Source organism: Seriola lalandi, unplaced genomic scaffold (assembly GCF_002814215.2).
Source record: "Seriola lalandi dorsalis isolate HSWRI2012SDOR001 ecotype SW California unplaced genomic scaffold, Sedor1 jcf7180002054980, whole genome shotgun sequence".
Taxonomy (NCBI): Eukaryota; Metazoa; Chordata; class Actinopteri; order Carangiformes; family Carangidae; genus Seriola; species Seriola lalandi.
The window spans coordinates 130,285-152,369 of NW_019525530.1; the positions used below are offsets into that span (position 1 = coordinate 130,285).

The 22,085-nt window shown below is 43.1% G+C and overlaps 1 protein-coding gene across 4 annotated transcripts in view; it reads right to left on the minus strand.

Annotated features, from left to right (window-relative positions):
- Positions 1-22,085, minus strand: part of ltbp1 (latent transforming growth factor beta binding protein 1) — a 129,691-nt gene that overhangs the window by 16,243 nt on the left and 91,363 nt on the right. The window contains exons 11-21 of one of the 4 annotated variants that reach the window (XM_023396652.2): positions 21,843-22,010; positions 16,646-16,819; positions 13,349-13,368; positions 12,804-12,906; positions 9,528-9,614; positions 8,620-8,748; positions 8,024-8,149; positions 6,784-6,903; positions 3,469-3,591; positions 1,551-1,676; positions 1,264-1,392 (exon numbers count right to left, since the gene is read on the minus strand). In XM_023396652.2, the coding sequence (XP_023252420.1) occupies positions 1,264-1,392; positions 1,551-1,676; positions 3,469-3,591; positions 6,784-6,903; positions 8,024-8,149; positions 8,620-8,748; positions 9,528-9,614; positions 12,804-12,906; positions 13,349-13,368; positions 16,646-16,819; positions 21,843-22,010 (1,305 nt within the window). Of the gene's footprint in view, positions 1-1,263; positions 1,393-1,550; positions 1,677-3,468; positions 3,592-6,783; positions 6,904-8,023; positions 8,150-8,619; positions 8,749-9,527; positions 9,615-12,803; positions 12,907-13,348; positions 13,372-16,645; positions 16,820-21,842; positions 22,011-22,085 lie in introns of all 4 variants that reach the window. The other 3 variants (XM_023396650.2, XM_023396654.2, XM_023396653.2) reach the window with 3 other exon arrangements.

Sequence of the window (22,085 nt, forward strand, 5' to 3'; positions counted from 1 at the left end):
CTCCTGCCTTCATCATCACTCCTCCTACCTTCATCATCACGCCCTCCTGCTGTCATCATCACTCCCTCCTGCCATCATCACTCCCTCCTGCCTTCATCATCACTCCCTCCTGCCATCATCACGCCCTCCTGCCTTCATCATCACTCTCTCCTGCCATCATCATCATCACTCCCTCCTGCCTTCATCATCACTCCCTCCTGCCTTCATCATCACTCCCTCCTGCCTTCATCATCACTCCCTCCTGCCGTCATCATCACTCCCTCCTGCTATCATCATCACTCCCTCCTGCATCATCATCATCACTCCCTCCTGCCTTCATCATCACTCCCTCCCTCACATGAACTGTCGGTGCAGTCACCTCCACACAGCTGACTGATCATGGTGAAGGAGGGGGTGAATGATGGAGAGATTGGAGAGGAATGTTCATATACAGCCCCTAATCTGACACCAGCTGCTGTAGACTGACACCATCCTGAGTGAGGACTTGACTGATGGAGATTTCAGAAAAGGTTGGTGGTTTTTCTCCAAACAATTCCAAACCAGCAAAGTGTTGAAGAATTGCTTTAGTACTATGAAAATTGATCATGAATTATGAAATGATCCATTGTGTCTGTCCAGCCTGTCCAACCAACAATAAATGGTTCTATTAATGTAGTGTGTGTTTGTGTATATGTGTGTGTGTGTGTGTGTGTGTGTGTGTGTGTGTGTTTGTGTGTCTACGCCTGATATCTGAGTTCTCTGAGCCATAGAGCTCCATCGTTGTCTAAAACGCTAATATGCTGATTTTTATTATTTATATTAGCACTAAACACAAAGTACACCAGAGGCTGATGGGAATTTTCAGTAGAAGGTCATAATAAATGAACTATTGATCACCACATGTAGAGATCACCATCCCTCTGGAAGTAACGCTCACCACTGTACCACTGCACTACATCTACCACATATTAATCCACCACTGAAAATAGTTCCTACACATGCACTTTGTTTCTTCCCGTTTGAATGATATTTGTTGAAAAGTTGTGTAGCCACTGATCTCTGAGAGGCTCAGACAGCGTCAGAGCTGAGAGACAGAGTTGGTTTTGGTCTTTTCATGATATTTGTTGAAAATAAGAAAAATACAGAATAACATCAGACAAAGGTAGAACAGAGAACATGTAGTTTATTCACCCCAACACATCAGAAAGGTGATGATCAATCATTACTCTTCCATCTAATGAAACCCATTAATATGTGTGTGTGTGTGTGTGTGTTGCATCCTACCGTCACAGGAGGGTGTGTCGAGGTTGGCGGTGAATCCACTCTCACACACACACAGGTAGGACCCCTGTGTGTTTAGACACTCTCCGTGGGGGGAGCAAAGCTCTGGCTCGTCCACACACTCGTCGACATCTGGAAGGACACAGACACACAAACCCACTAAGAGATGTGTGTGTTCATCAGAGCAGCTCGACACACACTGAGTCACTGTGACAGTCTGAGTCCTGGTTCAGAAACATGTGTGTGTGTGTGTGTGTGTGTGTGTGTGTGTGTGGGGGGAGGGTGCTCACCTATACAGCTGGTGCCGTTGATCTGTTGGTATCCCTGTGGACAGGTACAGGTGTAGGAGCCCAGACTGTTGACACACTCCCCTATATCCTCACAGGGCTGAGCCTCCTCCACACACTCGTTCACATCTGAAAGAAACACACACACACACACACACACACACACACACACACACACACACACGCTTCCTGTAACTTGACTGGTTGGTGGTTGGTGGTGATTCTAGTTTTATCATAAATTATCAGAACTCAATAAACAATGTTTTCATCATTATTAATATAATAAGAAGGAATAAAAATGTTATTTACTGTTTCCTGGAGTTGATCATTTGAACAGTTAATGCACTTTTTGGTTTTGTGAGACATGAGAGCAGAAACTCAGAGAGAAGTCAGCTCTGCCTCAGAAACACCTGTAGTGTAACACAGTAGCTCAACCAGAAACTCCTCTCAGTGATAATTCAACAGAACCACAAACTGCAGAGTCAACAACGATCATGAAGTTAAAAGATCAGACCGTCCACACACACACACACACACAGGTTTACTGCAGGGCTTCGTGACTGACCAACTGGGATCAGTTTATTGCCACATGGGGCAGCAGTCCCTTAGTACTTCAAACATCAGCTTTGACATATTCTCTACATGCTTTGTGTGTACTCACATGGACTGCATTTATATAGAGCTCTAGTCTTAATGACCACTTAAAGCACTTTACACTACTAGTCACATTCACCCATTCACACACTCATTCATACAGTGCTTTTCCTACACATATAGTGTTTTTCTAGCATACACACATATTCACACACCGATGGTACATCGGAGGCAATTTGGGGTTCAGTATCTTGCCCAAGGTTACTTTGACTTCTACATCTACACCATAATGACAGCAGAGAAGTTACTGGAACCAGTGATATTGAGGAGAGTCGTATGGTTTGCACAAGGGCAGCTGGGTCGTCTGCCTATCAGGGAGAAGCACTTTCACTCAGTCCATATATGTTATTGACTATGTGACTCAGAGTCAAATATATGAACCTTTCTTCTCTCGTCCAGCTGAGAGATGGGTTACTCTAGGTCACCGGAGGTTCTGTGAGAGCAGTTTTGGCCCGTTCAGACTACAACACAACCCCAGAGTTTTCAAAACAAAATGGGTCCAGGAGCGTTTCTGAAAATCTTTGTTTTTTGGTGCTCTAAAACGCCGGCTCCATGTGGACAGGGGGTGAAAATGTAGCAAAACAGATGCATTTTAAAACGAAAATGTAGTAGTGTGGCTGTAGCTACCATCATCCCCCCTGATCTCTTTTATTACAGGGCTGTGGTCCAATATACAACCCCTTCAGTCAGACCAGCATTGAGATCTATGTTCAGAGCTTTAAGTTGTCTTTTTTGAGGCAGGCACAACAGTCCCTTAAAACCCTTATGTATGGAAGCCCTGAGAGGGAAGTGAAAAAGTGTTTTTGTAATACTCATTTTGGCCACAAGAGGCTAAAGTGCACCACTACCCCGGTCTAAAGAGAATGAAAAGGACTCTAAACACAAGTTACATATAATGTGTGTTCACTTGTTTTCAAAGATGAAAAAAAAAAAAAAAAAAATTGAAAAATGATCCTGGGAATTTTTTTTCACTTGCCTCTCAGGGCTTCTGTATGTACATTCAGTTTATCTAGTTTCTTCTCTTTTTTTAAGTTATGTTTTGGGCCTTTATTCTGATAGTCACAGTGAGCGAGAGACAGTAAAGTCAGGCAGAGAGAGAGAGGGGCCCACAGGCCGGACTTGAACCTGGTACCCAGGTTCCACCAGGTTTTCACCAGGGCGACCCTGAAATTCTATCTTCTAAATCATTTTCCTCCACACTGATCCACTGGTGTTTCCACCTGTGTGCTGCTCTTTACATGACGTGTTCAGTTCAAACAGGACTCACCGTTACACTGGTCTCCAGCTGCTGACACTCTGAAGCCCGGCCCACACTCACAGATGAAGGAGCCCTCGGTGTTCAGACAGTGGCCCCTGGTACAGACCCGCTGGTCCTGACACTCATCCACATCTGAAACAGCACAGACAGACGGACAGGTACATCACATACAGGAAACAGTACATTACATGTTATAAAAGCTATAGTTCAAACCTGGACCCTGTCAGCACTATTACATATTATATGATTGGATTATTACAGGTGTTGCTCTGCTCCAGGAGCTCAGTCACCTTCACATGTAGAAGACAGACGTGATGGTAACTGAGCTACAGAAATAAAACCAGCTTGTAATAAATAGAGCTGAAAAGAAAATGGAAACCTGCGTTACATGAGCAGAAAAGTGGCCTTGCTCCATTTCCACTGAACTCTGTTCATCAGTATAAACACGATCTCTGGTTTCCGGTGTTTGGATTAAAGGTTTATTTAGAGTCTGTATTTATATCAGTAAACACAGCAGCAGCAGGAAGAGAAGTGAACGAGGAGGTTACAGTCGAACAGAAAGAACTGGGTCCTCATTACACCGGCTCTGAGCAACAAGACCTCCATTCATGACAGACACCACCGAGATCTGGAGCCACTTTAGATTCTCTCACACACACACACACACACACACACACACACACACACACACACACACACACACACACACACAGCTGTAGGAGATGTGACATTTCCCTGAGTTTGGCAGCATCACTCCAACATCTGTGAGCTGGGTTATTAACTTTTATAAAGGACTCTGCTGCATGGCCTAATTATTTCCTTTGCCGCCGTCACCCTCCTCTGCCACCCCGCTGTGGCTTGGCGTGGCCCGTGTGGTGCGTGAGCAGTCGAAACATCGCGGCTCACTCTGTGTCATGGGGGATGAGGGCAGCAGTAAACCTCTGACAGAGAGATGGTGGGAACACCTCTGGAGTCTTCCAGGAAAACACAGACTCACACTGTGTGTTCTGTGGATGGTTCAGTGGTTTACTGGAGTCTGAGCTTCCTGACCTGATTTCTGTGTGTTGATGGTGAGACATTACACGCCATGAGGTTAGGATGTCATCTAACTACTCCAGAGATCGTACAGTCCACCACCCTGAACAACTACACAGGTCGTTTTTTTAAACCCTCTGGTACGACCCATAGAAGTGTCCCCTGAAATAGTGTCCATATGGCGGCAGGTCAACCGGACCTTGGTTGACATGGTTACAATAATAAATACATAGACCGACACGGCATGCCTACCTTTGTTGCCATGGTTACTATAATAACGGTCATGGCTTGGTTAGATTTAGGCATAAAACTACCTGGTTAGGTTTCGGAATCGTGATTTGGGTTAAAAGTACTTCCTCAATATTATATGATCTTTGTTGTCATGGTTACAATATAAACAGCTGGTTTCACATTGGAATCTAACACCGGTCTCCTGTGTCATATTCATCCGTCCACCACAACCTCCTCCTGACGTGGACTACGTTTTCCCTTTGCTCCTGTCGTAATAACTATGACCACTAGATGTCGCCTGGCAACAAAAAATAACTATGGGTCATAATAACCTGCTGCACAAACGACCTATGGGCTCGTTTTTTTACAGGAGGACAGTCTCCATCCCAGGTGATGCAGGAAGTGGACCTGCTGTGTGTCTGACTGAGTTATGACTCAGTGTGATGTCTGTGCAGGAGACACCAGGTCCAGGTCTGTTCAGCTCATTATCTGGATAGATCTGATTTATGCATTTGTTTAATTCTCCCACATCAAGTCCAACTTAGTTTTAAGAGACAGTCATGATTTAAATGAAAGGAACAAGGTTCCAGTCAGACCACTTCACTTTATTATGTTGTAGATTTAATTTTAAATGTATGAAACTGCCATTTTCCATCAGTCTTCACCCAATGATCCATAAAGACAAAGTGAAAAATGTCATTTACAAAAGTCCCCAGATTCTTCACTGTGGCTTCACACTGTGGTGAGCTGCTTCCTGTTTGCTTTACTTGACCCGGAGTCCACCTGTGGTGAACTGAATTGATTGAACAAAGCACACCTGTGTTTATAAGGTCCCACAGTTCACACTGTAGCTGTGTCCCAGTTCAGGGGCCGCATCCTTCAGAGGACGTGGTCTATGACGGTGTGGCCCCTTGTAGCCGTCGTAGACCGAACTGAAATGAGATGGTCGTGTCTACGGGGGATTTTCTCTTTGCATCACTGTTGCTTAGCAACCTTGACAACACATAACTTCTTTTCTTCACATAAACTTGAGGTTTTAAGACCCTTGGTTTTAACAGTTGAAACCCAATTCTTACATTTAACAGTGTAATCCTCAGGCTCTCTGTCAGTGTTGCAGGACACAATGAACCTTGGGATAGGTTGGACCATGAAGGATCCACCTGTTGGATTCTTCGTTGTCCAGGAAAAGAGGAACATATTTGAAGGAGCCTTTGAAATGGGACACCAATAAATAGTCGCGCTGCTGTGACGCAATTGGTTTTCAGATGCAGCCTCTGAAGGATGAGACTCTGAGTTGGGACACAGCTTGCATGTCAGGACAAAGACCATGATGTCCAGTGAACTCTCTGTAGACCTCTGTGATCAAACTGTGGTGAGACATAGATCAGGACAAAAAGCTCTAAGTGTTCCCTGGAGAACAGTGGGAACAAGAACTGTGAAGAGGAACAAGTCAGGAACCAGGACTCTTCTACAGTTGGTGTCCAGACAAACTGAGGGGCCAGGTAAGAAGGACCCGGGTCAGGGAGGAGCTTCAAAAGTCCTCTGCAGAGATGGAGAAGCTGCTGGAAAGACGAGCATCTCGGCATCTTGTCATCAATCAGGTTTTCATGGCGGAGAGACGAGACAGAGAAGCTGAGAGGAAAACCGGGCTACACGGAGACTGGTCAGACCTGATGAAGGATGAATGCAGCCAAATACAAAGAGGTCCTGGAAGAAAACCTGATCCAGAGTCCAGGAGGCCTGAGACAGCCAAGACAACACTGGAGAGTCTTCAGGACCAGTCCAGACCTGAACCCCATAGACCATCTGTGGAGAGACCTGAAGAGGACAGTTCACAGACACTTCCTGTCCAGTCTGCGTCTGAGAGGATCTGTCAGGAAGACTGAGCTTGAGACTGAAGCTGGAACTGCTGCTGAATTCATTCTACAACATAATAAAGTGAAGGAGTCTGAATCCTCTCTGAAGCCACTATACACACAAACACACACACACACACACACACACACACACACACACACACACACACATACACACACACACACACAGTGTCAGACCTACCTACACACTGGCCTCCCTGTGCCATGAAGCCATCAGGACAGGAGCCACAGTCGTAACTCCCCGGCACGTTGAAGCAGATGCCAGAAGGACACACAGTGCTGTTCACACATTCATCAATATCTGAAAAGATATTAGAAAAACAATATGATCACACACAAACACACGGACAGGTGTTCATGATGCACATCACAGCTCATGGACCTGGTTTGTGGTCACACAGATCAGTACATTGATTCTGAATGTAGGGTAAGTGTTGGGAGGGATGGTCTGTGTGTTCATGGTCGGTGGTGATTTGAGATCAGTGTGTCTGAGTTTTCTTCATAACTGCAGTGAATCTGTTTTATCTCCAGCTGTAACCCTGAAGCTCTGCCTGGACAGAGCCTTTCACACTGTATCTAATAACAGCAGCAGAGACAGGTTCCGCAGTCAGAGATGTACGGGAGGAACATCTGGTCGACTTTACACCACAGTGTAATAACTCATTTTTAGCACTGTCTAAAAACTCCTGCTCCTCAGCCTGTTTTTGTATTTGTCTTATTAATAGATACCTTGGTTGCAAATAAACCTCTGAGAGAGTCATAATCTGATCCCTCATCCTCCACAGCTGAGGGGAGGAGGTTTTTACTGCAGCTCTGGGGAAATAACCATCAGGCCTGTTTGCCCTCACAGCCCTAATTCAGTATCATTTTGGTGGGTGGGAAAAGCAGGAAACCACGTAATGACAGAGTGCCTCATATTTATATCCCAATAAGGGAGTGAAGCAGGGTGGAGGGTGGTGCACATGCTGGTAACAGTGTGGTCGCTGGTGTCGTCCAACATTCCTCAGACTTATGACTCTATTAGTGAGCACTTAGCGTGCAGAAACTGTTTGTCCAAATGTTTGACCGAGTGACCAGAAGAAACAGTGTCCTAATGCTTTCTGTTCTGTGTGTGCCTCTACGTGTTTATGTCCCTACATCAACAAACAGCCCGGAAAAGGTTCCGAATCTCCACTACAGCGTCCCTGAGAGCTCAACAGATTAAACACAAACAACTTCAGAAAACATTCTTCATCAGTTTGACAACACATGAGCTGCAGATACTCACAGCACCACAGAAGTGTTTCCAGGGGACACTAAAAAGTGACGCACCAGGCTGTTTTTAACTTCAATAGTCTCAAAGCATTGAACAACAAGTGTGTCATAGTCAGGTGTGTGTGTGTGTGTATATATAAGAAAGTGTGTGTGTGTTTAATAATTACCAACACAGCTGGTCCCCTCCTCATCGACCAGGAATCCCCTGGGACACACACACAGGAAGCTGCCCTCTGTGTTCTGGCACTCACCACCAGAGCACAAAGATGGAGTCTTCACACACTCATCTACATCTGGACAAACAACGAGAGCACGACACAGGTCAACATGAGTTCACGACTCAACATGTGACTGTGGCTGCTCATGTCCCCAGGTGTGTGTAATAAGGAACATGCATGAACATAAAAGGCGGAGAAAGACGTAAATGAAGGCCTTTGTTTTAATGGTGTAATTAGTTTAATTATGTTGGATGTGTGAAAAGATCTGGAGACCACGTTCCAACATGGCACCCTATTCATTCCAATGTCACACAGACAGGTTTCCACTCACGACACTCAGTCCCGCTCAAACCCAGTTTAGGCCAGTACGCTCTTCCTGTTGCCTTCCAGCATAAAGTTACACAGCTCCATCATGAGTGTATGTCTTCATCAGTGTCGACAGTAAGGTCTGGTTCCTGACACAAAGTGAGGCCAACCTGCTGACATAGACATGCAGAAGATGACCTTTGACCTCAATGACACACTTTGACCACTGGACTCCTCACCTACACAGGTGCCATGGTCATCAGACATGGAGTATCCCTTTTGACATTGGCAGATGAAGCTGTAAGCTGTGTTGTAGCAGATGCCCTGCTGGCCACAGATATAAGGGATGATCTGACACTCATCAATATCTGGAGAGAGAGAGAGAGAGAGAGAGAGAGAGAGAGAGAGAGAGAAAGAGAGAGAGGATAAATGCAGCAGCAGTTTAAAAACTAAAAACTGGTCACTAATGTACCACGAGTGAACTGCTTGATGTGAAATACCACTAGTTCACCGCATGAACCAGAGAGTGGCCTCAAACAGCTGACTGCAGGGAGGGAGAAGGTAATCACATAAACCGTAAACCTGTTTGGAGTCTGGAGAGAGAGCGGAGCATTGCAGCTGTTTTAGATCTGTACATTTACACCATTTACTCTTATCCCTGGTACCACAGTGTGTGAACTGTTGTACAAACCACTTCCTCTGGATTAAATCACAAAATGGACCCATCATTTTTCTCACACTAGTATAGCCCAGTTAGCTAGCTAGTATAGGCATCAGGAAACAGGAAGTTACATTATGGGTGGGACATCAGATTGTCCCATCCACATCTGCAATGTTTCCCAAAGTTTACAAAAACACTGACATACCTCAAATTACAAGACACAATGCTAATAATACAAAATACTAACTAAACTTACTAGATGACGTCAGCTAGCTTAGCATGATCGCAAGGTGATCGCTTTACAAGGTGTGAGAGTTCTTCAGTTTTAATGGTAGAACTTCCTTAAATAAATCACTAGTTAGAAGCTAGAGTGACAAAGAACCTTTGCACATACTTAGATTTATAAAAAAGCTGCTGTTACTTCATCCAGACAGACAGGAAGAGGACAAAACAACATTAACAAAAAAAGAAAATAAAGACTTTTACCGGTTGCCTGGGTGGGGGCGATGTCCTGGCCAGCGTTGGATGGGAGGATCTCCACTGGTGCAGGTGGAGAGCTCCTCTCAACAACCTCTACCAGAGCAAAACACACAGTAACAGACATTCAGTGTCAACACACACTTTATCATTCATTTGATCAAACACAACATTGATTACAGATTACCTCTTCATCACTACATCTTTAGCAGACCACGCTGTATTATTGAAACAGAAACAGCTCAGCGCCTTATTATATAAGATATGATTATTCACTTTCTCTCAATCTCATGTTTGTGCAGAAACTCTCTCACTCACACATTAAAGTACAAAGGTCATTAAACTGGCGACCACTCTGCTCCAACAGAGGTGCTGTTTAAACAATCACTCCTTTTTGACATCAGGACAGGTGTAGTCTGTATCTGCACTGCAGTTTACGCTACTCTCCAAAACCAGTGACTGGTCAACAGGTCTGCTCTTACCCTCCTCTGCATTCATGTTCATCCAGAGGAGGTGGTGTACATTCATTACAGAGAGGAAGAACCTAGAGCTCAACAGCCAGTATGTGGAGATAGATGGTATTCTAAAAACACAAAGAAATGCAGCTGTCTATAGCTGTGTCCCGATTCAGATGCTGCATTTGAAGACCAACTGCGTTACAGCGGTGCAACTAGACTGTCCCGTTTCAAAGTCCTGGGCCACATTGGATCCTTCCTGGTCCAACCTATCTCAAGATTTACTGTGTGCCGGTAATGACAGAAAACACCAATCATGTTTAACTCTTCACCCACATACAAAGAGATTGTCTCTAAATAAGTGTATTAAACCACAGCTTGTTTTTTTCCGGCTGACTGATGATGCCAGTTTCTGATCTTTTTCTACCTGACTGTGCCAGCTGAAAGGTCAAAGGTCAGCAAACCAATCCACACCATTCTCAGAGGACCTTGAACATCAACACCACATGTTGTGGTAATCAGACAGGTAACTGCTGAGGTATGTTGCTCTGTATCCAAGTGTTGGGCAAACACACAGCTGACTTGCAGCATGGAAAGCAACTATGCAAAGATCAAAAGTAAGATTTGGCCCAGTGGTGGAAGGAGGCTCGGACTTCAAAATCTTCACCTGGTGCTTTTTATTGTGGTCACCAGTCAGCTGCAAAGTTCAGTAGTGCAAAAAAGTACAAAACTTTTTACAAATTATCATTAGGTAACACAAAAAATGACCAACACTAGGCCCCTGTCTATAGCGCTCCAACAGCTGCTGCCTTCAAGGGCCCCAGCTGCAGGACTGTCTCTACCCTGGTTTTATACTGGAGGCCCCTCCTACCAGAAAACCAAAGTTAGCTTGCAATCAATCAATTCATACGTGCCATATCTACTGCTAAGCTCTGCATGAGAAGAACCACACACTGCAGCTGGACATGCTGAACAACAGAGCAGCTCAGGGCTGTGTACCCAGCCCCACTTGTTCCCTTTGAACATCTGACATGGAGAGAACTCTGGTGTGAAGTTTGTGGGTGACACCACCGTCATCAGCTGGATTATAAATAACGAGAGGAGAGTAAGAATCCCGAGCTGGAGCAGGCGGACAGTTTGAGGTTCCCGGGGAATCAGCCTCACAGGACATCAACCACATCCATCCTGGATACAGCTGATGTCAACAGCAGCAGTTCTTGTAAACTGTTACAGAAGAGCAACATTGCTCTGCAGCGTGACTGAAACCACCCAGAACATCATTGGTCCCCATCTCAGTGATACCAGTGAGGGGAGGCGGCTGCAGAGGACCCAAAGAACACTAACAGGCAATATACCCCCAGCTTTTCTCCTCTGACTCAAATCCACCATTAATAAATGGTTCTTCTTCCAAAACTGAGCTCCAGATGTTCTAGATCACTATGATGGAGTATTAGGGCCACATTGAGCCTGAAATTTCAAGAATAAAGTCATAATATTATAAGAATTAAAAACGTAAAACTTCAACAGAAAAATAATTTTTGTGAATATTACAACCAATCAAACAGGATATAGGACAGTCAGTGGCAGCTGCTGTTTGTCTGTCTAACAATAGAACAGACTCAGTTTCCTCACAATCTCTTCAATGTCCTGATGATGATGATGACGATGATGATGATGATGAGCCAAAAGATGAAGTATCTCCTTATTAGTGAAACCTAAAGTAGAACTGCACAGGATGCTCCACATTCCTTATTTTAAAGCTTCTGATATTTCCTCTCTAAAATAACACACAACCACAAGTTACAACTTTTTTTCTCATTATCTTATGACTTTTTTCTCTTGAATTATGGCCTTATTCTTGAAATAAAGTTCTATACATTTAACTGCATCTGTGAAATTTACACTGAACTTACACTCATGCACATTATCATGCTGTTACCTTTGCACTACCTCAAGTTTTCTGCAGTACAACTTGAATTTTACACTGATAGTGTACTTATGTTTGTGTATGTGTCTCTCTATGGTCGTATGTTCTGTTCAAAGCCATCACTGTGAGGATGTTCTTGTTTGTCCTGTGGCCTGTTTGAGGTTAAGACTTAAGATTTATTTGTGGCTTAAAATGATAAAACACTGGAAGAAGAACGTGTTACAAAAAGTAAAGAAATCAGTCAATGAATATATTAATAACTTCTTCTTCTACTACTACTGAGGTCATCAGACTCTGCAGTGTGAGCTGTCCCTCGGCTTAACATTAGCACGTTTGTTTTACCAACACATTTGCTTCAATTATTTCAGCATTCTAACATTAGCATCACAGTACACCTCTACCTGACAAACTGTAACTCCTGTGGCCCTGAGAGCTCAGCACACTGCATCTTAAGAAAACACATTCAAACAGACAAAACACAAAGAACTACAGAAAACATTCATTTGACAACTCATGAGCTGCAAATACTGACAACACAACAGAAGTGTTTCCAGGGGAGACACTAAGTGATGAACCTGGCTGGGACGCACTTGTTCAACCATTTGTGACTTTTGAAGTTAAAAACATTGAACAAGTGCACATGATGTTTTATGATATATCCATGCAAGTGCGTCTTAGCCAGGTTCATCACTTTTGAGTATTTGCAGCACGTGTTGTCAAACTGTTTTCAAGATGTTTTCTGAATGTGTTGGTCTTTTGTCTGTTTGTATGTGTTTTCTTACGTTGCAGTATGTTGCAGGGCCACCATATATAACTGAACCCATTTACAGCAGATACTGACACTCTGAGATGTCCTACACTGGCCACTGTAGCACAGAGTATAAAGGGTAGAGAAACAGACACCTGGGTAGGCTGCCTCCATCTTGACAGTGGACACCCCCGGAGACAGCTGGGGCAGGATAGGTTCAACTACTGGCCTATTATTAAACACAGGAACTAGCAGCTCCTTCAATGACAAGACACACAGCAACAGCAAAGGGTCAACACAGCACCGTATGTTTCAGTCCAACAGTGATCATTGAAGCTTTGCAAACTGCATCTGACATGCAACACAGATGTTGTGCTGGGAAGCAGATTAGCATTTAGCTTGCATGGCAACTGACTGAAGTTTAATAACAGAGCAAGAGCGAACAGCTCAGCGAGCAAGCCAGGAAGCAAAGACCGCCTGTCCCGGTCCAGTTTGGACCACAGTCCAGGTTTTCGGTCTAGGTCTGTTTTTGGTACTTACGTGTACATACACACATTAAAAGGTGTACACAGTGACTCACTGATCTGCGCTGACCAGCCGCAGTCATGCAGCAATGTTGCTGACTTCATGCAAAGGTGATTGTGCAGCCCCTCAGTGTGAGCATGCTGCTGCAGTTTAGCTCTTTTAAGCACCAACCTACCTGATCTGGTGCAGCTGTTGCTACTGACCAAAGGAAACACAGAAACAAAAGTGGAGGTTTGTGACATGACACTGGACATCAGAGCTTGAATGAACTGGTCATGACAAGTACGTCCCAGATTTTCCTCTTCTCCTGTGTTTTACTCGAAGTGTTGATCCATTAGAAGTTATATTTTTGGTTCGAAGAACCAAAACCACCTCAGCATAGTTTTACATCTCCTTTCTCTGGCTTCTCCCTGGAGCTCTAGTAACAACAGGTCAGTGAGCCAATCAGAGGAGGCTCTGAGCCCCTCTTCTGATTGGCTGACTGAGTGATTCAATGTAAATACAGCAGATTTTAGGTAAATACTCAGAGAAACCAAATCCTGCAAGGCTGGATGGTGGGTCCAGGTGGGCGGGGCTTGTGACTGCTTTGTTGTGACATCACAAAGTTCCAGAAGTCCTGGCGGCTGGTTTTAAGACTCAGTTTTTAATACAGGCTGTGTGCATTTCTCTGTGGACTGAACACTTTGATACTTTCACAGTATTAATATAGAAGCTAGACCTGATCTATAATCACACTACACATGGACATCTACCTTTATACTATTTGGACCTTTAATGTTTTAAGAAACAATTTAATCAACAGCTGAAAACCTATTTATTTAACTTGGCTTTTAATCAATTCTCTCATATTTCACAATTTTTACTGGTTTCTGTTTTTATTTTCATTTACATATTTCATCATCTACTGTCTTTCTATTGTCTATTTTCAATGTCCTTCAATTCACTTCAATTATACTGAACCAGAACAAACATGTTTTGTTTGTCTCTGGTTCTCAGCCCAGCTCCACTGGTTCTTTTGTAAAAATGTCTCATGAATATATAGATTCATTTTATAAAGGGTCTCTTCCTGAAACATCTGGACGCAGCAGTTTGCAGCAAACATTAGTTAAACTGTGGAAACAGTGCATTTATTTCAACCACAGACTTGGTGCTCTGGTGAGTGCTGGAGGAAGCAGAACAGTAATAATAAACTTCACTGCCTGTGCTCCTCGTAATGAACATGTCAGCCAGTACAGTCGCTGGCTCACTAACATATCTGAGTCACAACAGCTCAGGAGACATCTTGCAAAATCATAAAATAATGATTCTGTAATCACAAAGAAGCCACGCCCTCCATGATCAGTGGATTAAACACAAAGACATGCTCATATGTAATTAATCTCAGCCATGTGAAACACCTTTATTGCATTAATACCTCTTGCTAAATGCCCTGTAATCGCTCACAGGCCAATGTTTCCATGTTGTGAAAAGGTCATAAACATTAAGTATACATCAACATCGAGGATTTATAAAAAAAAAAAAAAAAATCCTCCTCTTCCTCCCACCCTGAACAGCTCTCTGCCGGGCCTCAGTGCCAGTCTGTGCGGCCGCCAGGCGCCACATTACATTCTGCCTTTATCCAGACACTAATCTACGCAGGGTCTGGGTGGTGGATTTCTGTCAGATTGTGTTTTTCAGGCCTGGAAAACTCTGCTCTCCTCTGCTCCAGAGAAGCTCAGCAGTCATTTGGACTCACTCTGTCTGGCTTTGGCTAAGATGCTGCAAGAGTTCTCCTTCCCTTGATGTCTGCCAAGCATGTACTGAATAATAAGAGGAGAGGGTGAAGCTCCTCTCCCTCCCTTAACCAGGTCCCCCCCCCCCACCCCCCCGCTTTTGAAGGGCTGTGGGCTGGGCTGTTTGAAGGGAATGTGAAGTGAGCCAAAGCACTTTAATCCTTGTCCTCTACAAACAAATCTCACCAGACGGATGTTTCTTTAAGATCTGGGTCTTGATCACATGATGGAGGACCAAACATCAGGATCTCTACTGTTGCCTTCAGAGCTGTGATTTACAGAAGTGAGACTGGTGTTCGTTTTTAACTGGGATACTGACGCTGTGATAAATAAAGACCACACAGAAAACATCAAACACGTCCCCTCTTGCACTGGCTCAATGCAATTGTTCAAAAACAGATTTCTTCGACAGTTCAGTCACTTCACAGTTTGGCAGATGACACAGCTGAGGAGAGATGATGATGTCTTAATATCTAATGCTAAATTCTGTGATCAGCAGAATTACACTGTAGCTTTCTGCCCCTTTCTGAAGCAGGTTGAAGTTAATGCAGCCTCACAGTGATGAACATGAATCACATGTTAATCTCATGATCACATGAGGCTGGACAAACAGGAACGCCAGCCTGACTCCACCCACTGCTGCAGGGCCACTACAGGTAGTTTGTCATGGTCTGCCCCTGTAACGACTTTATGTTTGCACTTCTTTATTTCCTGTTTAGCATTACTTTGATTTAGATTATCTTGGTCAGGATTACCTTGATTTAGATTTCATCACCTTTCTTGGTTTTTGGACTTTTCATGGTTACTAAAGCTCCCTCTGTGCACCCACCTCTTTGTGTTGTCTGTGTTTGTATCCAGTTACCTTCAAACCCTGACATAGTTGACTAATTAATCAATTAATCAATCAATACATCACTGGAGGACAAACACTTTATCTGTAGGTTCTGAAGGTCGGACAGAGAAAGTTATATGAAAACAAAGCTAGTTCTGTTATTTTATAGACTATTAACTGATTAATAACTAAGGTTATCAACAATGAAACTAATGCTTGTCTTCACTGAGTGGCAGGAGCATCATCTTTTTAACTCTAAGGTCAGCTGTAGCTGTGGCTCAGCTGATATTGACAGACTGCTTTGCACCACTTTCCTCAATACTGGATTACTGCAGTTCACTGTAAACTAGTCAAACCTCAACAATCCTCCTGCTGGCAGCTTAATGAGGAGGATTCATCATGAGCTGGCCTCACAGGATATTTAACTTTAACCTTTCAAACGCTGTGAAGAAGATCTAATGTAGGGTTTGGTTTGAAGACCAAAAGACCAAGCCCTGATGAGAATATGTCTGCTATGTGGAGTCGTGAAGAAAAAAGACAGAGGAGTATCCGCTGCTGTGATTCAATCCTCTGCACTGAGACGACCCAGTAGACGCAAATGTTCTGGGCCTGAAAGAGACACTGGAGTTCCCAGGGATACCCAGGACAAGCTGGAAGAGGTTACTCAGGCTGTTGGACTGACCTTGTATCCATCACAGCCGAGGGACAAGTTTATTAAACTGTACCAAAGTTATAGGTCATGTGAACTTATTAACCTATAGTCTAAACATCTACCTGGTGCTAAGCAACAGTTTTCACCATGTTAAACACGTGAAGTCAAGCTAATCAGGTGGAATATGTACTGCTAATGTTACAAGTAGAGGCTCACCTGGTATGATCTCCTCTGGTTTCCCAAAGGCCTCCACTGGTCGCTCAGGTGTCGGCAGGGGCTGGGGGGGGGGCAGATGGGAGGGCTCCTGATAAACGGTGACTGGCTTATTGACAGGTGGATTTGGTAGAACAGTGTAGCCCATTCCACCAGGACAGATCTCTTTGAACTTAGCTAAATGATAGTGAAAAACACAAATGCTTATCAGTGAAAATCTAAAGCACAGACAACGTTCTTTTTGATATTATACATTTTTTGTTACACATTCTGACTTGCACATAATAGGAACTCAAACAGAACCTTTGGTGGAATATGTGCACACATTCCAGAATTAACCTGAGTGGTTTACCTCTGTTCATCTCTTTCAACCATTTTGAACCACAGTTAACTTCTTGATAAACAAAATCACAGTGCTGCGTCTTCTCCACCTGTCCACTCTTACACCTGTATATACAACTCATTTTTAACACAACTCCTGTGATGAGATAAAGGCATCATTGAGATAATAACTTTTGAAAAAACAAAAACAAAACAAATCATATATAAATCGAGAATGCAATGAATAAATACAATAAAACAATCAATTCCCATGGAGAGATGAACTCACATCACTTAATTAGTTCTATAACAGTCTCCTTAAAGTTTTCAAAAGTCCACTTTGTGGCAGAAAACAGTGTCTTGACAAGCGAAGCAAACCCCCCCACACTGCTGCTGATGAACCTGAAATGACTTTAGATGGTTCAGGGTTGAAGACGAGTGTGGCTCATCATCATGGGGAGGTACAGTGGAGAACAGCTTGGGGATCCTGACATAAAATCAGCCCATATGCTGATGATGGTTCTCTGTTTGTGATGTAACGCACGGTTTTAAATGGTCACGCTCTAGTTTCAAATGTCTTCTTCTGGTCTTTTCTAAAGAACAAGAACACCCACTGCTTATTTATTTACAGACAGACATGTTCTTCCTGTATAAAAACTTTACAGTAAGTATTGGTGGCATTGAACAGCCTCTGCTATGTGGCAGGTGTTGGTTTGTGATGTGTTCATTAAAGACGTTGAACATGTCCCTTCCACAAATCCAACCCAGGCTTGTGCCTGGAATCTAATATCGTGATATTTCCCACCATATGCATCTTCATTTTAATTTGCACATTCTGCCCTGCTTCTGAGTCCAACCCTCATCTCAGCTTTGCTTACTGTTCATTGTACCTTGGCATGTGACAAATAAAACTTTGAACTGCTGTTTAGTGGCAGCATCATAATAATATCGTATATCACAATATTTGGGTTGGACTGTATCGAGATATTAAATTCTGGATATCAACCAAGCCTAGCCCCATCACAGCCCTGTCAGATCATTGCTCCAGTGTTCCTCTGTCTCTGCTCTGTCTAACTGATGCATCTCAGCCATTTTGAAACATTTCAATATGCAGATATAACATCTGACTGTCACCTGGAGGTTACAGAACCACAGTTACACATGTAACCTGTTTTAACATCTATATCAGCCTGTAAGGTCTCATGTTTCAAGAACTAGTATGTCTACAACTGTTACTCTCAGTTGCACGCCCAGTCTTTCTATCCACACTGCTAAGTTTTATTTGGTTTGGGATAAATGTGATGTTGCCTTGTAATTCGGGGGTGGCGTGTCTTAGGGCAGGTCATACTCCAGAACCTGTCACAGAGTTTTGGGGGTCCAGAGGATGGAATTACTGGATTTTCTCTGGAAATAAATAATAACTTCTATTATAAATTAAAGTATAAAATCAGAGCTGAAGAGACGAATAGATAATGTAGTAATGTGACCACATATAATTTACCAACTCAAAAAAGTGGATTAAGTCTCTCTATAAAATGTGTTACTCAGGTTTCAGGCTGGGTTCAGGCCTTTGTTGGTGGGAGCTTCAGTTTGACTCAGAGTGACGACTCAGTGCTGCTCTAATGCTTTTTGGCACAGTGGATCATTCTGAAGGGGAAGAATGAAACTAACAGAGAAGTATTTGCATCAGAAACAATGTCCTGTCTGTTGGACAAACAGTGAAACAATGATCTGATTATACAGGAAAGTTAGGGTCAATATCTGAACCAAATGGCACTGCTGTGAATCTCTGATCAATAACTTGAATGAACTGAGCAGTGACTCCAGCGCTTACAGTCATAATGACCTACTTTAGTGCTGGCAGATCTCTGGGAACTGGCAACACACAGAACCTGGAGTATCTGAAACAATCATTTCTACTTGAAGTATCTGGAGAGACTGTGTTAGTGGTGCACAGAGTTCAGGCTCAAGCTTGTTCCCAGACTACATGCTCTTTCATAATGGAAAGCTTGGCTTGTTTTCATCAACACACAAAGACACAATATGTTCTGTGCAACTGTGAAACACCATCCCTCCTCTGTGTAAGCATGTCATTACGACCTATAGTTACCTTTTGTTGTTAGATGACCTCTAGTAGTAATTATGGCAGAAACTACAGGACTACTTAAACATGCTGTTCATCTCTCATTTGAAACCTATAGTCAGTGTTGTTTCTTTGATGCTCCACAACCTAAACCACGTTTATAACTATAACCATGACGGCGAACGTCCAGTACACCTGCAGCAGTATGTTCTATGGGTATTATCTAAGGGCGGGGGATTTTAGGTTGGAGGACTTGAAGATACATTTTAGCCTCTAGAGAGACAAACCACACATTCAAGATACACCTCTCTCTGAAGTTTCATAGCTGAAGGAAATGGTCCACAGATAAAACAGCTACATAAGAACACTGCAGCCTGAACGCTGGAGAAAAAGGGGTTGAAGGAAAGGGTTGCTGGATCTCCAAACTAGACTGACCAGAGATGATCTTATTTTCATCAGAATAAAGGAAATCAGTGAAAATGAAAACAGAGACAAAGGTAAAAATCTCTCTGAAACAAGAACTTCACATAGCAGCGTAAACAGGTGCAGGAGGAAAAGAACCTCTGCAGAGACAACTGACTCCACCACAGAGCCCAAGAGACGCCGACTGATCAGCGCTAAGTTTTTAAACAAGAGTTTATACGGGACCTGGAGAAAAGGCTAAAAGGAAAACGCGTGGTTATCAATGGTCCACTCCTCCCTCACAGACAGGTGCAGGGTACAGCTGAGTTATTATATCACCAATGAACTCTTCAAACACCCCAACATGTCTCCCTGGTTATATTAATATGGTTATGGAATATAATGTATGATGATCTCTGACAATGCTTACGGTCGGTCATGTCAGTTAAGCAGTTTCACCTTCATGTCTATATGTTCTGTTCACCACACAGAAGAATAAAAACACAGCTAAACCAACATGTATAATCCACCTGAAACTCCACAAAGCACGTTAGTTACTAAATACAAGGTTTAAAAGAAGACATAGCCAAACTTTTTAAAATCCATTGAAATGTATGGTGACCTAGGGAGGCACCTGACTGCAAATGGCTCAAATTAACAACTATCAGACTGAACTGACACATCACACAACTGTGTGGAAATCAAGATAAACAGAAAAGCAGTAAAGTTAAGTGTGTAAACAGCATGTAAAGTAACTGTGCAAATGTGTAAAGAGCTAAATGCTAAATGCTATTACTCAGCCAAGCTGCTAAACCCATAGAGAGAGAAAGTGTCAGAATAAAAGAGAGGGAGTAGTATTTTTTATTATCTTTTATTCAGACAGTTTTGAAAGATGAAACTAACGTGTTGCAGGGAACAGTGCTGCAGACACAGTTTCTGTTTGCTAGGAAGGTTTATTCTTCCATGTTTCAAAGGTTATAGTTACATCCTCATGTCTTAAGGTTAGTGTCTTAGTTCATGCTAAACGTTTAGCAGGTTTGAAACAATATTTTATGGATACTTCCACCTGACTTTATCAATATGAGAAAAGCTCTACACTACAGTGAAACCCTTCTCTTCAGTCTGAGGGTAACCATCTGTATATTGTGTCTCTCCATTATTTAAATCAAATTCACATTCATTTTCAAATAACACTGATCAGATAATTGTTCAGATGTCTAGATTATGCGTATATTGTTACTCATGAGAATATTATCCCATGACAAAATATTATTTTTCCATGTGATGGAATACCAAATATACCAAAATTCATTCATAAAAACAACAATTTCATGTTGTTCATGTTTAATGCTAACGCCAGCACTCTAACATACTGAAATATGTTTAGCAGGTATAATGTTTACTATCGTAGCTTAGCATGTTAGGACGCTGTTCTCCTGTATAGAGGGAGTTCAACTTTGTTTCTTTTAACCACACATGCTCCACAACCTTAACCACGTTTATTGTCGTAACCATGACGATGAAGGTTCTCTAATGTCAACAAAAACCTTATTTTAAAACAAACTATCACTGCCATCTTTTCCTGAACCTGACCAGGTAGTGTTGTCCCTAAACATAACCTGTGTTTATTATTGTTACCATGACAAACGTGTAGCATGCCTGCCACAGGTACACACCTATGGGTTGTATTATTGTTACCATGATGACTAGTGTGCCTGACAATGGTATGCTCCTATGGGTCATATATGAGGACAGGGACAAGCCATAGGCCTTTATACACAGACGCTCACAAAGTACAGCTGAAGTTTTACACATGTTCGGTTATAAAATATTGGACAATTTAAAAATTTGAGCTGACTTTTTTGTCAGATGAAAAGATGAAAAGTAAAAAGAGGAGCAGTGTTATTACAACCCATCCAATACTGTTTGAGATGTGAATGTGTGAACAAAATTTAATGTCTGTCTTTCCAGTAGTTGTCAAAATATTTCAATCAAAAGCACAAACGTAAACCTCATCATGGATCATCAGTCATTATGATACGTTGTTGACAAAGTGTCTGCACCAAGTTAAGTGCTGTTCATCAGGAAGATGTTGAGATGTTTCAGCAGACCAGTAAAAATCTGCTGGTGGCCGTGCTGCTCACATGACTAAAACCTCTTACAGTACTTAACAAAGTAGATAAGTGGTGCTTGATGTCTCTACTGTTGAAGGAGGAAATAAGTCCTGCAGGACACTGGTTCACAGAACCTCAACTCTTTCAGATCACTGAGGTAGAAACCTGCTGATTTAGTGTTTGGTATGAAGCTCTCTTCACACAAGTGAGAGAGAAAGTATTTGGGGGCTTTAGTTCTCACTGAGACCAGATAAATGTCTGACATGGCAGGGGGCCTTACCTGTTCCTGGAGAGGGGCATTTGTCACAGCGAGGGCCCCAGGCTTTGCCCACACTGCAGCAGCAGAGCTGTTTGCTCAGGTGGGCAGAAACCGGGTGCAAACACTGCCTCCCTGAGCTGACCAAACGGAAGCAAGCGCCCTTCTCTTCTTGGATGGCGGGCGTGTTGGCTGAAGAGGAGCGCAGGAGGTGCGAAGAGAGGAGGAGGGGGGAGGCGGAGGAAGTGGTGCACCACAGTGTAGGAG